At 34.6% G+C, this 19,518-nt stretch overlaps 2 protein-coding genes across 2 annotated transcripts; both read right to left on the reverse strand.

Moving 5' to 3' along the window:
* Window positions 1–1,311: 1,311 nt before the first annotated feature.
* LOC104895285 (NADH dehydrogenase [ubiquinone] 1 beta subcomplex subunit 7) lies at window positions 1,312–8,054 on the reverse strand. Its single transcript, XM_010681751.4, has 2 exons — window positions 7,645–8,054; window positions 1,312–1,540 (listed from the first exon to the last, which is right to left on the reverse strand). Exon 1 carries the CDS (start codon window positions 7,985–7,987, stop codon window positions 7,694–7,696), a length of 294 nt encoding a protein of 97 aa, XP_010680053.1. The 5' UTR covers window positions 7,988–8,054; the 3' UTR covers window positions 1,312–1,540; window positions 7,645–7,693.
* Window positions 8,055–13,029: 4,975 nt separating this feature from the next.
* On the reverse strand, window positions 13,030–17,901 carry LOC104895286 (protein NRT1/ PTR FAMILY 8.3). Its single transcript, XM_010681752.4, has 5 exons — window positions 17,601–17,901; window positions 16,438–16,543; window positions 16,110–16,327; window positions 14,997–15,553; window positions 13,030–14,061 (listed from the first exon to the last, which is right to left on the reverse strand). The coding sequence occupies exons 1-5, from the start codon at window positions 17,649–17,651 to the stop codon at window positions 13,254–13,256; spliced, it is 1,740 nt and encodes a 579-aa protein (XP_010680054.1). The 5' UTR covers window positions 17,652–17,901; the 3' UTR covers window positions 13,030–13,253.
* Window positions 17,902–19,518: the final 1,617 nt, after the last annotated feature.

Below are 19,518 nucleotides of genomic sequence, written 5' to 3' on the forward strand. Positions count from 1 at the left end.
TGGGGCATGAAAACATAAATAGTTGGTGCGATTGATGGATTCATTCTCATATTTTGCTGCCAAAAATAGATAATGAGCAGAAAACTACTCCCTCCGTCCTCTATTAGTTTACCCCTTTCTTTGGGGCACATTTGCCGAGATACTAATTTGAACCTTAATATCTCTAATTTTCGATAAGCAAAAATTACAAAAAGTTGATATTTGGATAATATACATTGAGACGAATCCAACAAGATCTCACATAACTATATTTTTCCTTAAATACAAATTACAAGAGATAATCAAAGTCATGTATGTGAATAGTGTCAAAAGTCAAAAGGGATAAACTAATAGAGGACGGAGGGAGTATCATTTTTATTATACCTAAATAAAATTTCTTTTATGCTACAACTGATTTGATGATGGGGATGAGAATGGAACAAGAGATAGGTGTAAGGAACAAAAAGCAGAAATATTAAAAATACCAACGCAAAAATTAATGCCAAACCTACAAACAATCTATGCCATTGGTATTTTTTCTAACAAAAATTTATAAGGTAGTTTAATACTTCAATATTAGATATCTTCTCACAGAAGTACATTTCATTCTAAGCAAATCTTATAATTAATTCCAAACAAAGCAGAAATGTTCACTGAGTGAGAATTATGTGGGACTCCAATGATTAAAGCTCCCATCTTCCAACCTTATAGTCAGGACTCAAGAGTTCGACTCTCATAAATCCCATATTTGAAGAGTTTGTGTGAATATTTGCTTATGTGTATAAATCCCTAATTTCCCGTCTCTGAATTTTTTTTTTTTTTGAGTTGGGAACCCCTTTTTATCCCATAACTCATGAAAACTGAGCCTTAGACTAGTAAATTATCGAATAAAAAAAAATGTTATTTGAATGGGCCGAGCTTGACCCGAATCATGTCGTCAAGTTGGAAAATCTAGACCAATGACCACCTGCAAAGTTATGTGGGTGGGCCGAGTAATAAGTTGTTGACCTGGCCTACTCGCCACATCTAGTTAGCATACATTAAAACTCCATACAATTTGTAGACATCCGACAAATAGTTGTCACAATTCCAACAATAATAATGGTTACTCATTTGATTTTCACCAATTATATGCTCAATAAGATTGAAAGATTGCAGTTAAATGTGAATGATGCAACTATTAGATTGTCTTTGAGGAAAATTGTATGATATGCTTGATTGACTATTAATTTGGTATAGAGGGAGTCATATTATTAGAACACAACTTGAAGATTCAATTTGACATTAACAACACTGAAGCTCCCATCGGTAAAAAAGAACGACAACACGAGGTTGAAATCGATAGTCCCCGGATCTGTTTCATAAAACTAATTAGTGTAAGCAGAGAAGCATAAGAAGCTTAAAATTTTTCTGAACAACCATGTTAAACATGAACTTATTGTAAGATGGATTAAGAGAAAACAATCGTTTCATCAAGGTTCTCAAATCCAGCATGATAACAGGTCCGAGCGGTACATAAAACCAAGTAGACAGGAATGACGATCAAAGTGAACCCAGAAACCTGCAAATGATCAAGTAGTCAATGAGGAACGTCATAGAAGTAATCAAAATTAAAAATGCGCACACAAGATGATCATCGATCACAGGAAGGAAAGAAAATAGGATGCAATTGCATTGGCTCTATGTGAAATTGATCAGTCGATCCAATATCACATGTTTTATTCCAGAATTACCTCTCCTAATATACCCACATCAGAAACTTCTCATTGAGAACCGAGATTGGACAAATTCTCCAATGACAGTCAGACAGTGATTTATTACTCCTCAAGTTGTATCTACAGTATGCAGACGCTTAAAAGGTTACTGGTGGACTAACATTTGAACGGCAGGCCTCTTGAACGAAAGAAACTGCAATAAAATTTACACTTGCACCTAGAACATTACTAGCATAGAATCACATCTAACAAACCGTTTGGTAGGAGCCTAGGAGGTAATAATGGTGACAATTTAAAAGTTTGCATAGGTAAAATTTGTGAATAGAGTCCTCAAACACCTCTTTTCTTCCTAAATCTCCATTACCACTTTGCCTATTAGTGATAATAACAATTTGTAAAGAATGCAACATGTTTGGAGATCAGTAATATTACCAAGAGCACCAACCACAAGAGTATAAGACTTTCTTTATTGCCTTCTACCAAATGAGTCGTTTAGGGTCTTCAAAAGGGTTTGGAGTAAAAAAAACAGCAATGGATAATTATAGCTTAGATGCTAAGACAAACAATAAGAGCAACCAACTTCAAAGATGCAAAAGAATTTCATACTGTAATCCTGGTCAATTTATACAGACACCTTACCCAGCAACAATACTGAATAAAGAAAAATTCCAGGAACAGGGTCAGGGAGAACATAATTAATGATTTAAAGACAGACAATGCATCGCCTTTGGCTAAAATTAATGTCGACTCCAACCTAGAGCAACGGATATAACAAAATTATAAGCATGGAGTTATCAACAGTAGCAATATAGAATTTGAATTATACATATTTAAATGTCATCGAAGAAAGTTTAAGTTGGAAAATTTCCCCCTATAAAGACGAGTGTTGCCGGTAAGGAGCAAAATATGAACAAGTAGCAATATTTCCCTATCATCCAAGCTCCAATAGTATGTCCATTTTCCATTCTCACGGGGCGTGACTCAGCAAGAAGGATCAAGTATGAAATGTCCTGACATACAATGTTCAATAAAAACTTAAACAGCTAATGATGGGGATATACAAAATTTGAAGTGGCTATACTGTCGCATTGGAAGAGCCAAGTGTGTTAAATTGCTAACGAAGACTTACCCAACTCATTGACTCCTCAGTTATGTGCAGACATGTTCAATTCTGTATTTCCCTAATTCTGCTCATAGACAAGTCCGATTCTCTAATCACACAATTCTGCTTTATCCTAAAGAGAATCATATGCTGCAAAGCAATTGACAAATTCCCTACATAAGCAATTCAGACAAGTAACCAACTCTTATGAGTTCTGAACCTCCCCCAAATACCAAAGACATCCATACACTGCAGTGACTGCACCCACCAGTTTTCAGGCTAAATCAAGCCACAACATACATTAAGGTAAATCAAGTCTATGTTTAGTTGTTAACTTGTTGAGGAGACTGAGAAAGGTTAGACATTAATATCCTAAGATCCAATTCTCAAAAAATCCACAAAAACACTCCATCTAACATGTTCTACCTGCACTATTAATGCCAGACTTTAGCTAATCCAGACACAAAAAATAGACTAGATTAGATACTAAAGCTTTTTCACAATACTTTTTGATGTAGGCCCTTCACTTGAAATTTACAGATCTGTAATGATTTTCACTGACTGAATATTTCCTGGTTCAATGATGTCAACTGTTTGGACGAAAAGGCAGGTATACAAAAGGACCTTTCCACGAAGATAAATCTTTGCCTGCTAGGAAAGAGCATAGAAAGTTACAAATTCGGCTGACATAAGCTCAAGCTCTAGCTCTGAAGTGAGAAAGGTGATCCCTCTTAACAGTAGAGGCATAAGAAAGGAAAATTCCAGGTGGGATTCATACTTCTCTAGTTCTCTGTCTCTTTTTTCCACAATTTCTGAAACAAGAACGGGATTCCTGGACGTACAAGGTGAGATGTTCGGCTAAACCGGAAGTATATGAGGGATTAGCTTTGATTAGATCCTCGACCTAGAAAGCCTAAATCTATTGGGATCAGCCTACAAAATGTAGTTCCCCATGACTAATTCAATTGTTCAAAGGAATTTTTACTAATTAAAAACTTGCTTTAACAATTTTTCTAGTTATGCTTCTAATGCAATCATCTGATAACAACTTATTCTTGCAAAACTTTCAAGCACAGGTTAACGCGATGATTCAAAGTCCAAACAATTCAACTTGGCAGTCTCAATATCTCTTGAGAGAAGGGTCTCCAAATTTTTCTTTGTACCTTTTGAAAATATAAATTTGGACGGTTTCAGTGATCACATTCTGACTGGCTCTATTCATTTGAGGTACAATCACATTACTAATCAGAGCAGTCAACCAATGGCTTAGAGAAAAATTGTGTTGATCAAGGAACAAGCTTGTCATGATATGCACAGATATGCTTCATCCTTGCAGGCCTGACCAGTGACCACCTAACAGGTTAAAGTTATACAAAGAGAAAAACATCTCCTCTAGTGCACAAATTGCAAAAATTATTGAGCTACTGACCTACCAATTAATAAACTTCAGCTCCATGAATTATACCAATGATAAAGTTCTTCAAGCTTCTAAGAGTGTGTATTTGGAGGGTTTTGGAATGGAATGAGTGTGATACAACTAATGATGGAGATGTGGTTTGATTAAGGTAACATAGGTATGGAACCACATACCCATAGAACTGATCCCCCCCCCCCCCCAACAAAATCCAATCTCAAACCCACCACCCCCCTATATAATGAGATCCCACGGAAAAGATTCTTCTAAATCCATAATTTGAGTGAACCAAACAACTAAAATAAGTAACAGGGTTTGCAACCCATACCCATGGGGTTCTCGTTCTCATACCATTACATTCCAATGTTTAAATCAGACGTCCTCTAAAAGTGGTCAGTAAAAAATTCTACGGAAAAAGATCTCCACAAGTTACAGACTGACCTAAATGCTAATGTATTCAGCTACATGAAATTATACCAATGAGAAAATTCTTCAACTAAGGATAGTTTAAGCCACAGAACATGGGAAGAAATCCCCGAATCCAATGGGACAAGATATACAGAGTCTCCAGAAACTCCCATGCAAATTACACGACTTGTAGATAGAAGGCATCACTCCGGGATATAATATATGCTAGAGCTGGCAATACGAGTACACTTGGTTCTTGTATCGAAATTGGGTTATTCATAAAACATATCAAAAACCATATAGTAGGATAATCGCATAATATTACAATTTGATCGAACCAGGATGAATTGATTTCATATTTGTGTCCATTCTTGTTTCTCTTCGTAACTTCAAGTTCTTGTCATGTCAGTTTCAATTGTATTGTCGCCTAGTGTTAGAGATTGTGTGGTCAAATTTATGGATATATAAGAATGGAAGAAGACACTTTCTTAATTTTAATATAGATAATTTCCCAAAAAAGTTAGGGGTGGGATTTCTGGGAAGTAAGAGGAATCAACAATCCACCAATACATTCTATTCTTCCTTCATTCCGCCTAACGTACTAGACATTGCTAGAGTAAAAATTTTGGGAACAAAGTCCATAGTGACGTTACAAGGAAAGCAAATTTCTCACTACCTCTTGAACTATACTCTTGAACTATACCCTTGAACTCTGAAGTCAATATTGAAAAAAAAAGTCTATTGGCAAAAATTCTCACTAGCTTGATGAAGGAAATATGTCATCATATAGTTAATAGCATCTGGTAACCTAATTCTAAATATAGCTATAATTTCAGAAAAAGGCTGATGTCTAGTCCATACATTATACTCATAGTCAAGCACATGTGGTTCCCTCCCTAATAATGTAAAAAATTTACATGAAAAATATCCTCAAATCGATTCTATACATTATACTTTCATAGTAGTATGAGCACTGTACATAAATGAAAGCTATGACACCAATCTCCCATCTCCACTACCCAATTCTTTATCTTCCTTGCCATACCCATTATGGACACATATCCAGTCTTTTAACTTGTACATAGGTAGAATCCAAAGCTTTTGTGACATAAATTAATATAGGACTTAGTCACAGTCTCCACTAGTATTTTCAAACTTAGATGATAATAGGTCCTACACAAAAATGTCCTCTTGCATCCTCAAACAATTGCCATACATAAAGAAATGTTTGGTTACCTCAACTATGCCATACAACCCATTCAAATCATGTAATGTTGGCCTCTAGACTAACTACCTCTCTCTTTTGAATTATATCCATGTGATGAGGGCAGTGGGTCCCTTAACCAAATTTCTCTCTCAATAACATATTTTTAGACTATCTTCCAAAAAAATCCCCAAAATTTACTATCACTATGCATGCTCAAACCTAAGAGGACAATAGGTGAAGACTACGAAAGTAGTTTCTTAGTGACATAGACTTCAATCACTCTTTTTCTTCATGTGGTTCAACCACAAATATATTTATGGGAATTTACACTTAACCCAGTAGTCCAGGACACATAATACGCATATCAGCTCATACTTCTTTCTGTCTGCTTAATGCCTTTTCATGACTTTCGGCTGCTTAAAGAAGTTCACTTAAAAAAATTAGAAGTGTTGAAAAGGTCTTCAGACAGGGAAAATGTTGTAATAATACGTAATGAACAAATGTCATTGGGCTGGCACAGAGCACTTTTACTTGAAGAAACCTCTTCCACTCTCTCCACATAAATGGACCTGTGGAACACTACATTTCTTTCCGCAGGATTGCTTAATGCACTATGCAGTTTTCTACTTGATCCTTATGGACCAATCGCTGCTAGTTGAACATATCTGTCAACATCTTCACACCTAGGCATGATTGACCAGATTTCCATAGGCCGTGGATCATGTATAGATGTTGTGTCGCTCCCTCTTCCCCTGTCCCCGGTTGGAAACATTTTTTGGGTCATAAAACATATTATAACAACTAGAAAAGGATAATTAACCCTTCTTGTTGGATTAGAAGGGGACTTTGATAAAATTCTCCGGAAAAAAACCCAATATCTGCATAGGAAACTTGGAAAATCGTCTGGGAAACTTGTAACAAGGCCAAGTAACAAAGTCTTCCATACACCACACATTCAACACTTACAAAAAGGTTGTGACAAATAATTATACGGAAAGTGTATCAATATTTGCCTTAAATTCAATTCAGATTACAAAAAAACACTGAAAATTTGATGGTTTATCAACCAATTTGAAAAAAAGCATACAAGTTAAACAAGCCTAAAAACATTAAGAAACAAAGGAAATCAGTTATTCGGAGGTGAAATATCTAGAACAAAACGATTTGGTTTCAAGGAAACCACACCAATATTCAACATTTTATTATCACAATCCTTAATGATAAAGTTTTCTAGTTTATATCGGGTTTCCATCTCTCTCTTAGGCAGGAATGATCCACCAAATGTACATCTTCTTGGCAGATACTGAGACACTTCACAATGCTACTGGACAATTTCCTTAGTCTACCAAACAACTCTGCAAGTAAGAAACTTCCTGCAACTTCCTAGAAAGCGCAAAGTCCTATGTTTTTATCAGCCAAACAACTCCATATTCTTCTACTTCCTAGGAAAAACTACCTCCCGTGCTTACGCGTATCAACCAATCAAGCACTAAATGAAACAAAGACACCTAAAAACATCCCCATATTCACCAAAAGAGCGGGATAAATACAAGGACATAGTAAGCTAAAAACACAACAAATCTCTAGCATTAGCTTCCCCTATAATTCAACCCTAGAATTAGCATAATCAAGCAGAATGAGCACAATCCATACACCTGCACCCTAATTGACGAAAAAATCACAACTTTAAACGATCTAATTAACATGAAGTATAAAAAAAACCCCAAAAGAAAAAGAAAACCCTAGAATCAGTAAGAACAAGCAAAACCCATAAATCAAAATCAAAAACCCTAAAAAATTAGAGCAATTAAAAACTTACCCATCAAAAAGATGCCCAATTGAAAACGGAAAAAGAATCGAAATCGAAGCTAAGCATTAGCAGTTTTTGGAATAAGAGGGATTGATTGATTTTGGTGATTCTTCTGATCTTGACGCATCTTCTGCATCTGAAGCATACGTTCCATGACAAGTTCATACTCACACTTCTCGTAAGAATGGCGCTCATTTTCACATTTCCAAGGAAGATAAAACTCCGATTGCCTGCATTTGTTGAGGGGGATCAGAAGATGCGCGCATTGATCTCTGTAAGCAAGAGGAACCTTGTTCTCCACCATTTCTGCTTGTGTTGCTATCATCTTCTTCGATGATCCTGGCACCTCCATTTTCTCTCTCCTCTTCCTCTTGCGGCTTCTGTGTTTTGTTTCTACAGACTAGAGTGTTGGTAAGTATGGTAACATCCGTAGAATTGCTCGGAGATAAATAAAACGATCCCGCTAACAGGCGCCTCGTGACGTTAGATTAAAACTATCGATTAATTAATCACCACTAAAATACTAAGTTTTGTATATAGATACCTAATTAATTATTACTAACAAGCGTATCAGGCATTAGATAAAAACTATAATTTTTCCCTATTGCTATTTGTCGTTAGGCGGTCTTATTTTTTTCTATGTATTAACTAATTATATAAGATATATTGACGTTTTGTAAGATATTAAAGATGAAATTTTTATATAATTGTAGGTTTAATGTTTGAGAATAATTTTTTTTCCGTTGTTTTGAAAGTATTTATAAGAAAACATTTGTGTAATTATAGTTGTTGAATTTAAAGATTTGTGATATTTTTATTGGATGAATTTCGAAAATTAACTAAATGTCTATTGTAACAACTCCACATCAATTGTAAAGAACTTAATCAAATGTGGTCAACTTTTTAAAAAAACTATTTATATTGAGTTAACTATCCAATAAGGACCTAAACTATGAGAATTTTTTCTAACAAGGACCTCAACATTTTTTTTGATCTACTAAGGACCTCAAATTAACCATGGTTACATTTTCCATCCAATAGGTTACATTTCCATCCAATTTTATTAACTTTGTTTATGTTTTGTTTAAAAAATTAAAAAGACCCCACCAACTCAATTATTCTTTATCGCTCTCCATCTTCCTCCTAATTTGACGTTAACTCTTTTTTTAATAAAACTATGAGTATTTTTGTCAAATTAGTACTTTAAGATACATTCAACTTTTGTCTTCATTCCGGAAGGTTACAATTGTTCACGTCTATCGGGAAGCCAACCGGGTTGCGGATTACCTCTCAAAGATTGGCACCATTTCCAAAATCCATCTCAATTAGTTGATGTTCAGTCCGATATGTTTTTCAATTATTTAGTTACTTTAGATAGTTTAGGGTATACTCTTGAAAGAAGAGTTCCCTAAACTTTACTTGTATCTTTTCAAAAAAAAAAAGATAAAATTTTGAAAAATACTGTTATACCTGTATCACCATTTTTTAAAAATGCCCAATTGTGAGAGGATACATTTTAAAATTTGCACTATCAATGGAAAAAATTAGGCTAAAGAGGAAAAGAATTTTAACTTTTAGGATAAATTTTGGATTTGTAAAGATGGTGGATGAGAGCTACGACCTACACAAACATGATACTTCCTCCGTTCCATAATAAGTGAAACACTTACTATTTTAGAATGTTTCAAAATAAGTGAAACATACCTTAAATGGATAAAAGAAAGTGACAAAATGACAAGAGTGCCCATCACAAACTTGTGTGATTTGCTTTTCTCTCTCCTCCTTTTCATAATAAAAAGGGTATTTTATGACTTTTTGGCTTTTGAAAGTGATGTTTATTAAATCTTGTGCCCAATCCCTATGTTTCACTTAATATGGAACGGAGGAAGTATATTTTAAGAGAGAGACAAAGGGTTAGACGGTTGTGTATGGTCTGATTAGTAATTACCAAATGAGTATTTTAAAATATAACTTCTCGCAGTAATTACCAAAGGGTAAAGAATTTAGAGAGATATAATTATCGATTCTTTAGAGTTATTCTGAGACAATTACTCTAAGAATATATAAGATGTAAATAGAGGTGAATATATAACATTAGCTAAAGGGCTTATATGGTCAATGAAAATTTATTAAATACTTATAAGTAGTCCAAATTTTAAAAATACTCATATGATTAAAGAAAATCTTTGAAAATACACACATGTGATATTTTTTAAAATATGTTCATGTGATTAAATAATGTATCTTAAAGTACCAATCTGATAAAAATACTCATAGTTTTATGGAAAAAAAAAGTTAAAGTCAAATTAAGAGGAATATGGAAAGAGATAAAGAATAATTGAGTTGGTGGGGCCATTTCAATTTTTTAAAACAAAAAGAAAACAAAGTTAATAATATTGGATGGAAAATGTAACCATAGTAGATATGAGGTCCTTAATAGATCAAAAAAATTGTTGAGGTCCTTGTTGGAAAAAACTCTCATACTTTAGGTCCTTACTAGGTAGTTAACTCTATTTATATTCTTGGGTGAGATTTCAGATCGTTTCATGTAATTAACGTGAATATAATATTTAGAACTAAATAGTTACATGCAATTTGACATTACTATTTTATTTGAAAAAGTATTTTTACTTTAAATCATACTGAAACATAAACTTTTAGTTTACCGACTAAGGGTGCGTTCTGTTCAACTTAAAAAATTAAGTTTCAGGTCCAATAAGTTCAGATAAGTTCAGATAAGTTGCAATAAGGTCTAATAAGTGCAATAAGTTCCAATAAGGTCTAATAAGTTCCAATCAGGTGCAATAAGTTCCAATCAGGTCTAATAAGGTCCAATAAGTTCCAATCAGGTCTAATAAGGTCCAATAAGTTCCAATCAGGTCTAATAAGGTCCAATAAGGTCCAAATAGTCAATTTAATAAACATTGTATTATTGTCCACTATTTTGTTATTCATAATTTCATATCACTATTAGCGGATTATGTTATTATAAGAATTTTAATTAAAGTACCACAATGATTATATAGTATTATACTTGTATTAGTGTCTATTATTTTATTATTTATTTGTATTACGTCTATTATTTTATGTTAGTGGTAATAAGGTCCATAAAAAATTTTGAGGGTAGTATTTACGTTAGTGGTAATATTTATGTTATTCATGGTCAATGTTTTTTGTCTAATAAGGTCAAATAAGTTTCAATCAGATTCAATAAGGTCTAATAAATTTCAATCAGGTCCAATAAGGTCTAATAAGTTTCAATCAGGGTCAATAAGTTCCAATAAGGTCCAATAAGGTCAATCAGGTTCAATCAGGTCCAATAAGTTCCAATCAGGTTCAATCAGGTCCAATAAGTTGAATCAGGTCCAATCAGGTTTAATAAGTTCCAATAAGTTCAGTTCAGATAAGTTCCAATAAGTTCAGGTCCAATAAGTTGAACAGAACGCACCCTAACTCTTTTTATATATTTTACTTTTCAACTTGAGGAGATTTATATAACTTGATTAGCCTAAATTTAAGTTTCTAATTCTTCAATTATCTGAAATTTCTCCACTTCTCAGAGTATCTTTATGATAAGCCAAACTAAGTAACCTTCATTTACCACCTAAGTTTTTCAATTCGACTCTCTTTCAAGTTGCAAGCTCTCGCATTTGTAAGCCCATATCAAAGTTGAGCTTGTTTATAGCCCACATATAATGACAACTAGACCTGACAAAGTTGGTCCTGATCCGAAAATCCGGTCTGAAATATCCGATCAGTGGTCCGATCTGGGTCCGAACGAGACGGTCCGAACCTTGATCCGAATCCGAAACGGTCCCGATCCGAAATAATCTTGATCCGAAACTCATCTGAAATCCGAATGATCCGATATAATCTTATCCGATTCGAAACCGACCCGAAACCAATTCGAAATTATTGGTTTCGATTAGACTTTGATCTGAAATTCCTGAAACTTACCCGTTTTTTTATATATAAAAAATATCGTTGGCATAAGTATTTCATTCATTCTACCATAGTCAAACAAAACATAAATGCCACAATTACACAAATTACTAATGTTGGAGGCTTGCTGCTCCATACGTAACAATATTGTCAACATATATATATATATAAAAAAAATAAGCTAAATATCTAAGACATAAGAGAAAGCAGCATCTCTAAGCATTTGACTTTTTGTTTATTACAAATTGAGCAACTGAGACATGAGGTTTTAGATCTGAGAATTTGAGTCAGAGTTAGAGTGAGAATGATAGGGTGAGAGTTGAGTTGAGACGAGTCTGTGGGAGTGAGTTGTTTTGTTTTGAAGATGAGTAGAGCTGCAGAGGTAGTGACTAGTGAAGTGTTTAGTGAGCAACGAAAATGAGCAAAGGTAGTGCGGTTCAGCTTTTTGGTTATGTATTTCTTTCTTTGGTTTAATACTTTAATTGGTAAATTTTAATAGGAGGGAAATTTTCCCACCTAAATTTTCACTCTAAAATTTTACACAATAGAGTTGGCGCATATGACATCCATTTACTTCCTACAGACTACAGTAAGAGTAAGGTATTTTGATTCTTTATAAGTATTTCTTTCTTTTGTTCAAAAAGTCAACCGGTAAAGTTTTATTAAGGAGGGAAAATTTCCCACCTAAATTTTCACTCTAATTGTAGACAATAATTGGAACTTTGGAGGAAAAGTATCAAATTATTTGCACCCCAAAAATATATACTTATCTACTTATATAACTTATAATCTTGTATTAATGTGATGGAAAAACTTAACTTACAGTTACATATATGATTAATTGATTATTAAAAAACATATAAATATAGCTCTAAGCCTCTAACTCCACTCGGTCAAAGCCTGGTGCATCTGAAACCATAATTCGAAACCCGATCCGAAATAATAGTTCGAACGATCCGATCCGGTCCGAAAGCGGTCCGATCTGAATTGGTCCGGTCCGATTCCGATCCGAAATAATAGTCCGAACGACGACCCAATCCGAAACGGTCCGATCCGGTCCGATCCCAGTCCGAATGTAACTTGATCCGAAAACGGTCCGATTTGAATTGGTCAGGTCCGAATCCGATCTGATTGGTCCGATTGCCAGGTCTAATGACAACAGACAATATCATGACATATACAAGTTTGTCATCCTTTTTCTCTCATCAACCTTTTTAATCCTTCATATAAAATTTATCACGAACTATAATCAAATTTAAGAAATACATTTCACTTATGAGTAAGCAACCAACATGCAATATCAACATTAAAATAAATTAATTACATGTAGTACTCCTTCTGTTTCTTTAGATTCTTCAGATTCTTCCTCATTTCTCCGTCGAGGTGTTTCAGAAAATTCTTCATGGAGGGAATATTACGTATTTGTGGGGGTATTTCCAAATGCCAACAATGTTGCCTTGTAAACACAAATTAGTTATATTTCATCAAGTTTGATATACAATCAAAAGTTTGCAACTTTACAGGGATAATTCAACCTTTTCCTTTCCTTTTCTTAATGGTTAGCAAAAGTTATAACTCAACAAGGTATACACAAATGATGAAGATTCACACAACTTGATGTACTTGCAATAGAAGTGAATATTACTCTGCTTCATATTCCATTTGTGCAGAATTTTTTATGAAGCCATCTTCTTTTTATACTTCATGGCACAGAGAATGTATACCAACAGGTTCAAGAAGCTGAGACCAGCCCAGAGAAAGAAATAGTTATAAAGCTGACCCTTGTCTAGATTATCAGGTATCCACCCAGGTTTCCCTCCAGCAGTTGTAATGGCTGTCACAATTGTCAAAACCAGAGAGTTTAAGTAACTTCCCAATGAAGACGTTAAGAGCGAGAATGCAGTACATAAACTTCGCATGGCATCGGGTGATTGATCATAGAAGAACTCCATCTTCCCAATGTAAAAAAATATCTCTGATGCCCCCATCAAGAAGTATTGAGGGATTTGCCAGAAGATGCTGAGGGGTGGGGCTAAACCCGGTTCTGCTGCAAGCTGTAACCGCCTGATCTCCACCATCCCGGCAGCTAGCATGCAGATAATGGATATGACTTGGCCGATGCCCATTCTCTGAAGCTCAGAGAACCCCTTTTCTTTGCCTGTAAACTTCTTAGCTATAGGTACAAGAATCTTATCATAGAACGGGACCCAAAAGATAATGCTGATAATACTGAATGTTGATAAAGAAGCTGCTGGGATCAACAAGGGTCCTACTGTTCTGTCCATGACCATTCCCTGCTCAATGAAAGTAGTCGACATTTGTTCGTAAACTGATGAAAAGACGATTGCAGTTGCCCAAATAGGGACCATACGGATCAACATCTTAAGTTCTTCGACCTGTGTTACTGTACACAATCTCCAACAGTTGGAGAAATCCTCACTTTTCACGTCAGCAGTAGATAAAACAGCTGCTTTATCCAGGAACCTGTTGAGGACAGATCCATGTAAGCTTAATCAATTACAGGAATACTATGCTATAAGACGGTCATTTATCTTTCACATATTCAGAAACAAGAGGGGAAGAAGAACTAAGGTGGGGACTACAAGATGTGAGAGGCTAGACTTGAATAATTAGATGGTAAGAGCACATTGTTAGGAGGCATCCTGATCGCCTGATGCTAGTCAGTATTTCCAGAGAATAATCCTATAGGTATGAAGGAAAACCCGTTAAAAACTTACCAAGGACATGATTTTCATAGGAAACCATGGCCATCTGTGATCCCTAAAGATGACCTCAAGTTTAAGGCCCTCTTTTATCCTCTTGAATCCTGGCAGATCATGTGTCCTTGGCCCTTTGAGTGTTACTTAGACGCTAGAAAAAAGTTGGACTTAATATAGTAGAAGCATTTGACAAGGCCTGGTTCTCCTCTATCTTACATACATCTATCTTACCAAAGCAGCTTATGTTCAACCAAAAAAAGTAGTAGTTCTTTCATACTTTTTTCTTTTACGAAATTATCCATGGTGACCCTGTACTTTAAGACAATCTTCCACAATAACCTTATTTAACAATGAGATCTCTTCAAGATTAACATAGACAATTTGCAAGAGTAATTTTCAAAGTTCACGTTTATTTTAGGATATACTCAATAATTGAGGGTCATTCTAGAAAAAAATCTTAAGTACAAGACAAGGTTAGTATAATTTCCCTATTCATTTTACTATTTTCCAATCTTTTCTCTCGTATTCTCACAAACAAACTCTCCGCTAGTTTTGCAAATCCCTGTAATAGGTAGTAGTTTTTAGAAGAGAGGAAAGCAAATGCATTTGGAGATTCTCCTCCTCTAAGGAAGATCATAAATGGAAATTAGTGATAAACGAGTAATAAGAAAGCCAAGATGAAAGAGATGAGAAAATTACTTCATTTCTTCAGTGTGCTCCAGCTTTCGACTTCCTTCAATTGCTGAATGTGTATCTGAAGTCTCATAAAGAAGGCTACTGTCTTCTGGAACCTCCAAGTTGAACTTCACTAACGATGCAACTACAACCTGGAATATTCTTGTTAATGGACTTCCTCCAGGTCTTTGAAACCTGTAGAGAGGAGTTCCGCAAAAGAAAAATATGATAGAGACGACCATAAATAAGGCAGGAATTCCGAACCCTATACCCCATCCAACATTTTCTTGTATCCAGACAATAAGAGTACTTGCTAGAAGGCAACCAATGCTGATGGAAAAATAAAACCAGTTGAAAAATGATCCTTTCTCTATCTTCTCATAAGGGTCAGTATCGTCAAACTGATCAGCACCAAAAGAGGATATACATGGCTTAATCCCTCCCATCCCTAGTGAAACAAGATAAAGCCCTGCGAATAGTATTGCATACTGTGATGGAGTAGCTGAAGGGCAAATGGAACCCTCACATTCAGCAGGTCTAAACACCGGAACTGATGCAGATAGAGTCAAAGTAGACATCCCCTGCATAATGCAAGAGCAGTGTGTCAAGAAAAAGAAGGTCGTGTCTTAAATCATTGAAATGTTGTACTACCCTATGTTATTAGGTAGGACTCTTCATTTTGCCTCTGGTGTTGCATATTTGAAATTCTACATTGGGTGGACACTTGACGGTTCATTTTGGACCACATACAACCTTTTATTCATAAACAACAGAGTCACAAGTACCATTTAACACCAATACCGAGTCCGAGTGACATAGGTACTACCACAATCTTTCAAGCTAGCATAAACCTAAGTCAACAGGATATAACTGATGGTAAAAGATATATCACTGATCTAAACTGAAATAATTCAGAGAAAACATCTGGGACCTGAGGTTTTCCTGTTTCCGGAATGTTTTCATTCCTAAAACCCCAGATGTTGTCGAATGAGTGAATCCCGAAAGTGGCTGGAGCCTGAAAATTCTCAGTTTTCGAAATGTTTCCGTTTACAAAACCCCCTCCATTTCCATGTTACATAGGTCTAAATTCTAACATGCAGGGCAAGTAGAAGGAAGGGGATAAGAATCAGAAATTACGAGGAAATGAATCATGGAGAACACAGCAATCGTCCAATACTTTCCCCAATATGCATCAGCCAAGAAAGCTCCAATGAGAGGTGTTAAGTAACATGTGCCTGACCAGATAGAGACCAATCTTGCAGCGGAGACATTGCCTTCGTGTAATTTTCTGGTGAGATAACTAACCAGGTTTGTATTAACGCCATAGAAGGCAAGACGTTCACAGATCTCATTACCTGTACATAAAAGGGAAAGGAGGCAGGGAAGTGGTAAATGGTTTAGGCTAAAGATTAGAGCATTCTAATAAGAATGGTAATGATGCACAAAAACTAGCATTCCAACACACCAAGAATGAATAGGCAGGCTCTCCAATTTCCAGTCTTGCTCTTCAGGACAGGCCTCCCTTGAAAATCAAGTGAGCCATCTCCAGTGATTAAGTCACTGTTCTCTTCCTAAGAACATGAAAATTAAGATCAGGAAAAATATCAGATGTATTTGTCAGAGCTTAAGTGGCACACAGGAACAATTAGCAATCACAAACAAGTCTTAATTAAGCAACTAGTAATATTACAAAGAATATAGCTAAACAGAAAACCGTTTCTTACTAAACAAGAAAGAGGAAGAGGAGTGAGGCCTACACAAATGCGACGACCAAAAATATCCTTCCTTTCTCATGGTTGGTGACAAACAGTTTGGCGCTTAACCTTTTTTTTTGTTACAAACTAAAAACATGTTGGTTCTAAAGTCTGATACTTTCTTTGACCTTCCACATTGTCTGCACCTCAACACTTTTCAAAAGACATTGTACAATCTTATTAAAGTTAATACTTCCTCCAATTCTTTTTAGTTTCAACATACACCTCGACTTTTACACTATTCATATACTATTTTTAACCTTGTATATTAATTGTGCATTGGAAAGCGTGAAAGTCAAACTGTCTCCGTCTCCTCAAGAGTTGACGCGAGTGCACAACCATCTCACCCAAGAATTGTGAGAGGGAATGAAATATGATATCTAGAAATCAATAATCATGTGGGAAATCAATAATCATGTGGGAAATCAACCAATGCTTCACTTACAAAGGTGGAAAAAACCCAGTGCTCATTCATTCATTCATTATGAACAAGAAAAACAGCATAAATGCTTCATGCTTATAAAAATTGTATTTTCTTGGGTACTTAGGAAACCATTTCTACACCTCCACATAAAAACTCAAAGTTCTTCCTTTTCCTAATAAAATTTACAACCAAATTTTCAACCACTTTAATGAAGCAAAGCAAGATCAAAACCCCATTGATAACCCATATATGAACATCAAAAAAACATCAAAAAAATCAACAGTTAAAATTTATAAGACTACCCAAAATTCCAAAACAGCAACAATTTTCTCAAATGATCAAATGAAAGAAAAACTACCCAAAAACATTGAATTTAAACCAAGATAAAGCAAAGATTGAAAAAAAGCAGAAAATATTTAGATAGACAAAAAAACATAGAGAGAGAAAAACCTGTAGAAGTGCATCTTCCAGAAGCAAGAGCTGATCATCAAGAGGACCCATGTATGAATCTGCTAATATCTTCCTTTCCCCACTTTCTCACTTTCTTTGCCAACTTAACATTCACAGTTTTATTCACCATCATAGCTTAGGAGTTTTTTATTAATATACTACAACTACAACATATATAAATTTTCAACTATATGATAGCGTTAATAATTTAGTGATATATGACAAGTTATAGCAACTTCTTTTATGAAAAACAAAAAGTAAATAACAGGAGAAAGGGAAGAGAATTAGGCAAGAAAATTAGGATACTGACATCCCTTCCACTATCAATAACGTCCAGAATTTAATATGGCGTATAAAACAATCTACGATATTGACTTGCTTAATAAAGTAATATCCCTCCGTCTCATGATATAATCGCTCGTTTTTCTCAAATTTTAAATTATTTGATCGAGTATACTCATTTTTTTTTATATATTTTTTCTGTTTCATAATAAATGAACACTTTTCTTATTTGACATATTCATGATAAGTGAAATTAAGTTCTAAATGGTAAAAAAAAGTAAGAGGGGACCACAACTTTTTTGTTTCATCACTCTACTTTATTATGGTCCCAACTTTCTCTCTCTATATTCCTTGTTATGTGTCTATTTTTCTCTATGTTTCAGTTATTGTGAGATGAGGAAGTATAAAAAAGTATATTCATATGAGATCTTATTAGATTCGCCTCGATGTATAGCTTTATAATACTCCCTCTGTCTCATATCGTTCATCTCTTCCAAGGTCAAACTTTAAAACAGTTGACCAAATATTCTCATTTGTATACATAAAACAAAATATATTCATGTGAACTCTTGTTAAATTCGTGTAGCTTCATAATTTTATTTTTTTTATTATTAAGGAATCGAAAATATTGAAGGTCAAATATTTACCTTGAAGATCGTGTAAAAAAAAACAAGCACTATATTATTGAAGATATAAATGGTTAAATGTTTATACTAGAAATCGTGTACAAAAGAAACAAGCAATGTATGACAAGAACGAGACAGATGAACTAATATATTAAAGTTTCTAAAACGAAATATCCTAATTAAACAGTCCAAGATCTGACAAGGATGTGTGGAGGACAAGAAGATAATTGATGAAAGAATTGCGTCTAGCTTTAGTAACTTTCATGTTGTGCATCAAAATTAATATAGACAAATATTTAAAAAAAAAAGGAGGTGAATAAAGACGAAAGCAATGGTCAAGTTTGAAGTAAACTTCAAAAGGAGGCACAAGGACCAAAAAGAGATTAGATAAGTGAATAGTTTTAATTTATAAAAGTTCATGTCTTTTTCATTTGGATTTCAAAAGAGTGAAAGTAAAAAAGAAAAAACAAGAAATCAAAGAACTATTGAGCATGGCATGAACCATGCCTTATATCATGCTAATCATGGCATGCATCATGCTTTCATTCAGCTGTAACTTGCACTCTCTTACTCCTCTCATGTGTAGAAGTACACATGCAGAAGGAATCTAATATGAAATGGTACAATTTTTTACACTTGGGTATATGAATGATGAACATATAAAAACCCGAGGACAAAAAGTAGGATAGTTTGAAAAGTGCTAAAATTATTATATATAACTCACAATATATGTGAGTGTCCATATTGATAAAAAAAGAAAAGAGACGAGTTCACTTTATAAGATAAAGGAAAGCCTAATGTTTTCGGATTTATGTGAGGTAACCCCGAGTTTTCTAGTTCATTGGTATTTTTACCATCTTATGCCCATGATAGCATTCCACCGTTCCGACTGCTTTATAAAAACTCACATTTTGTGGTTGTCTATGAAAACCTTGAGTTTGCCTGTCCTGTTCACAATTTTACTAGCTATATAAACTATCATAATTCATATATACGAAAGCATTATGACG

The sequence above is a fragment of the Beta vulgaris genome, chromosome 6 (genome assembly GCF_026745355.1).
Source record: "Beta vulgaris subsp. vulgaris cultivar EL10 chromosome 6, EL10.2, whole genome shotgun sequence".
NCBI classification, from domain to species: domain Eukaryota; kingdom Viridiplantae; phylum Streptophyta; class Magnoliopsida; order Caryophyllales; family Amaranthaceae; genus Beta; species Beta vulgaris.

Excerpts from the sequence above, each read along its gene's own strand:
- LOC104895285 (XM_010681751.4), bottom strand. The coding sequence starts at position 7,987 with ATGGAGGTGCCAGGATCATCGAAGAAGATGATAGCAACACAAGCAGAA.
- LOC104895286 (XM_010681752.4), bottom strand. The coding sequence starts at position 17,651 with ATGGGTCCTCTTGATGATCAGCTCTTGCTTCTGGAAGATGCACTTCTA. Across the intron at positions 16,544-17,600 it reads TGGAAGATGCACTTCTACAG|GAAGAGAACAGTGACTTAAT; the intron begins GTTTTTCTCTCT and ends TCATGTTCTTAG. Across the intron at positions 14,062-14,996 it reads GAGCACACTGAAGAAATGAA|GTTCCTGGATAAAGCAGCTG; the intron begins GTAATTTTCTCA and ends TGTCCTCAACAG.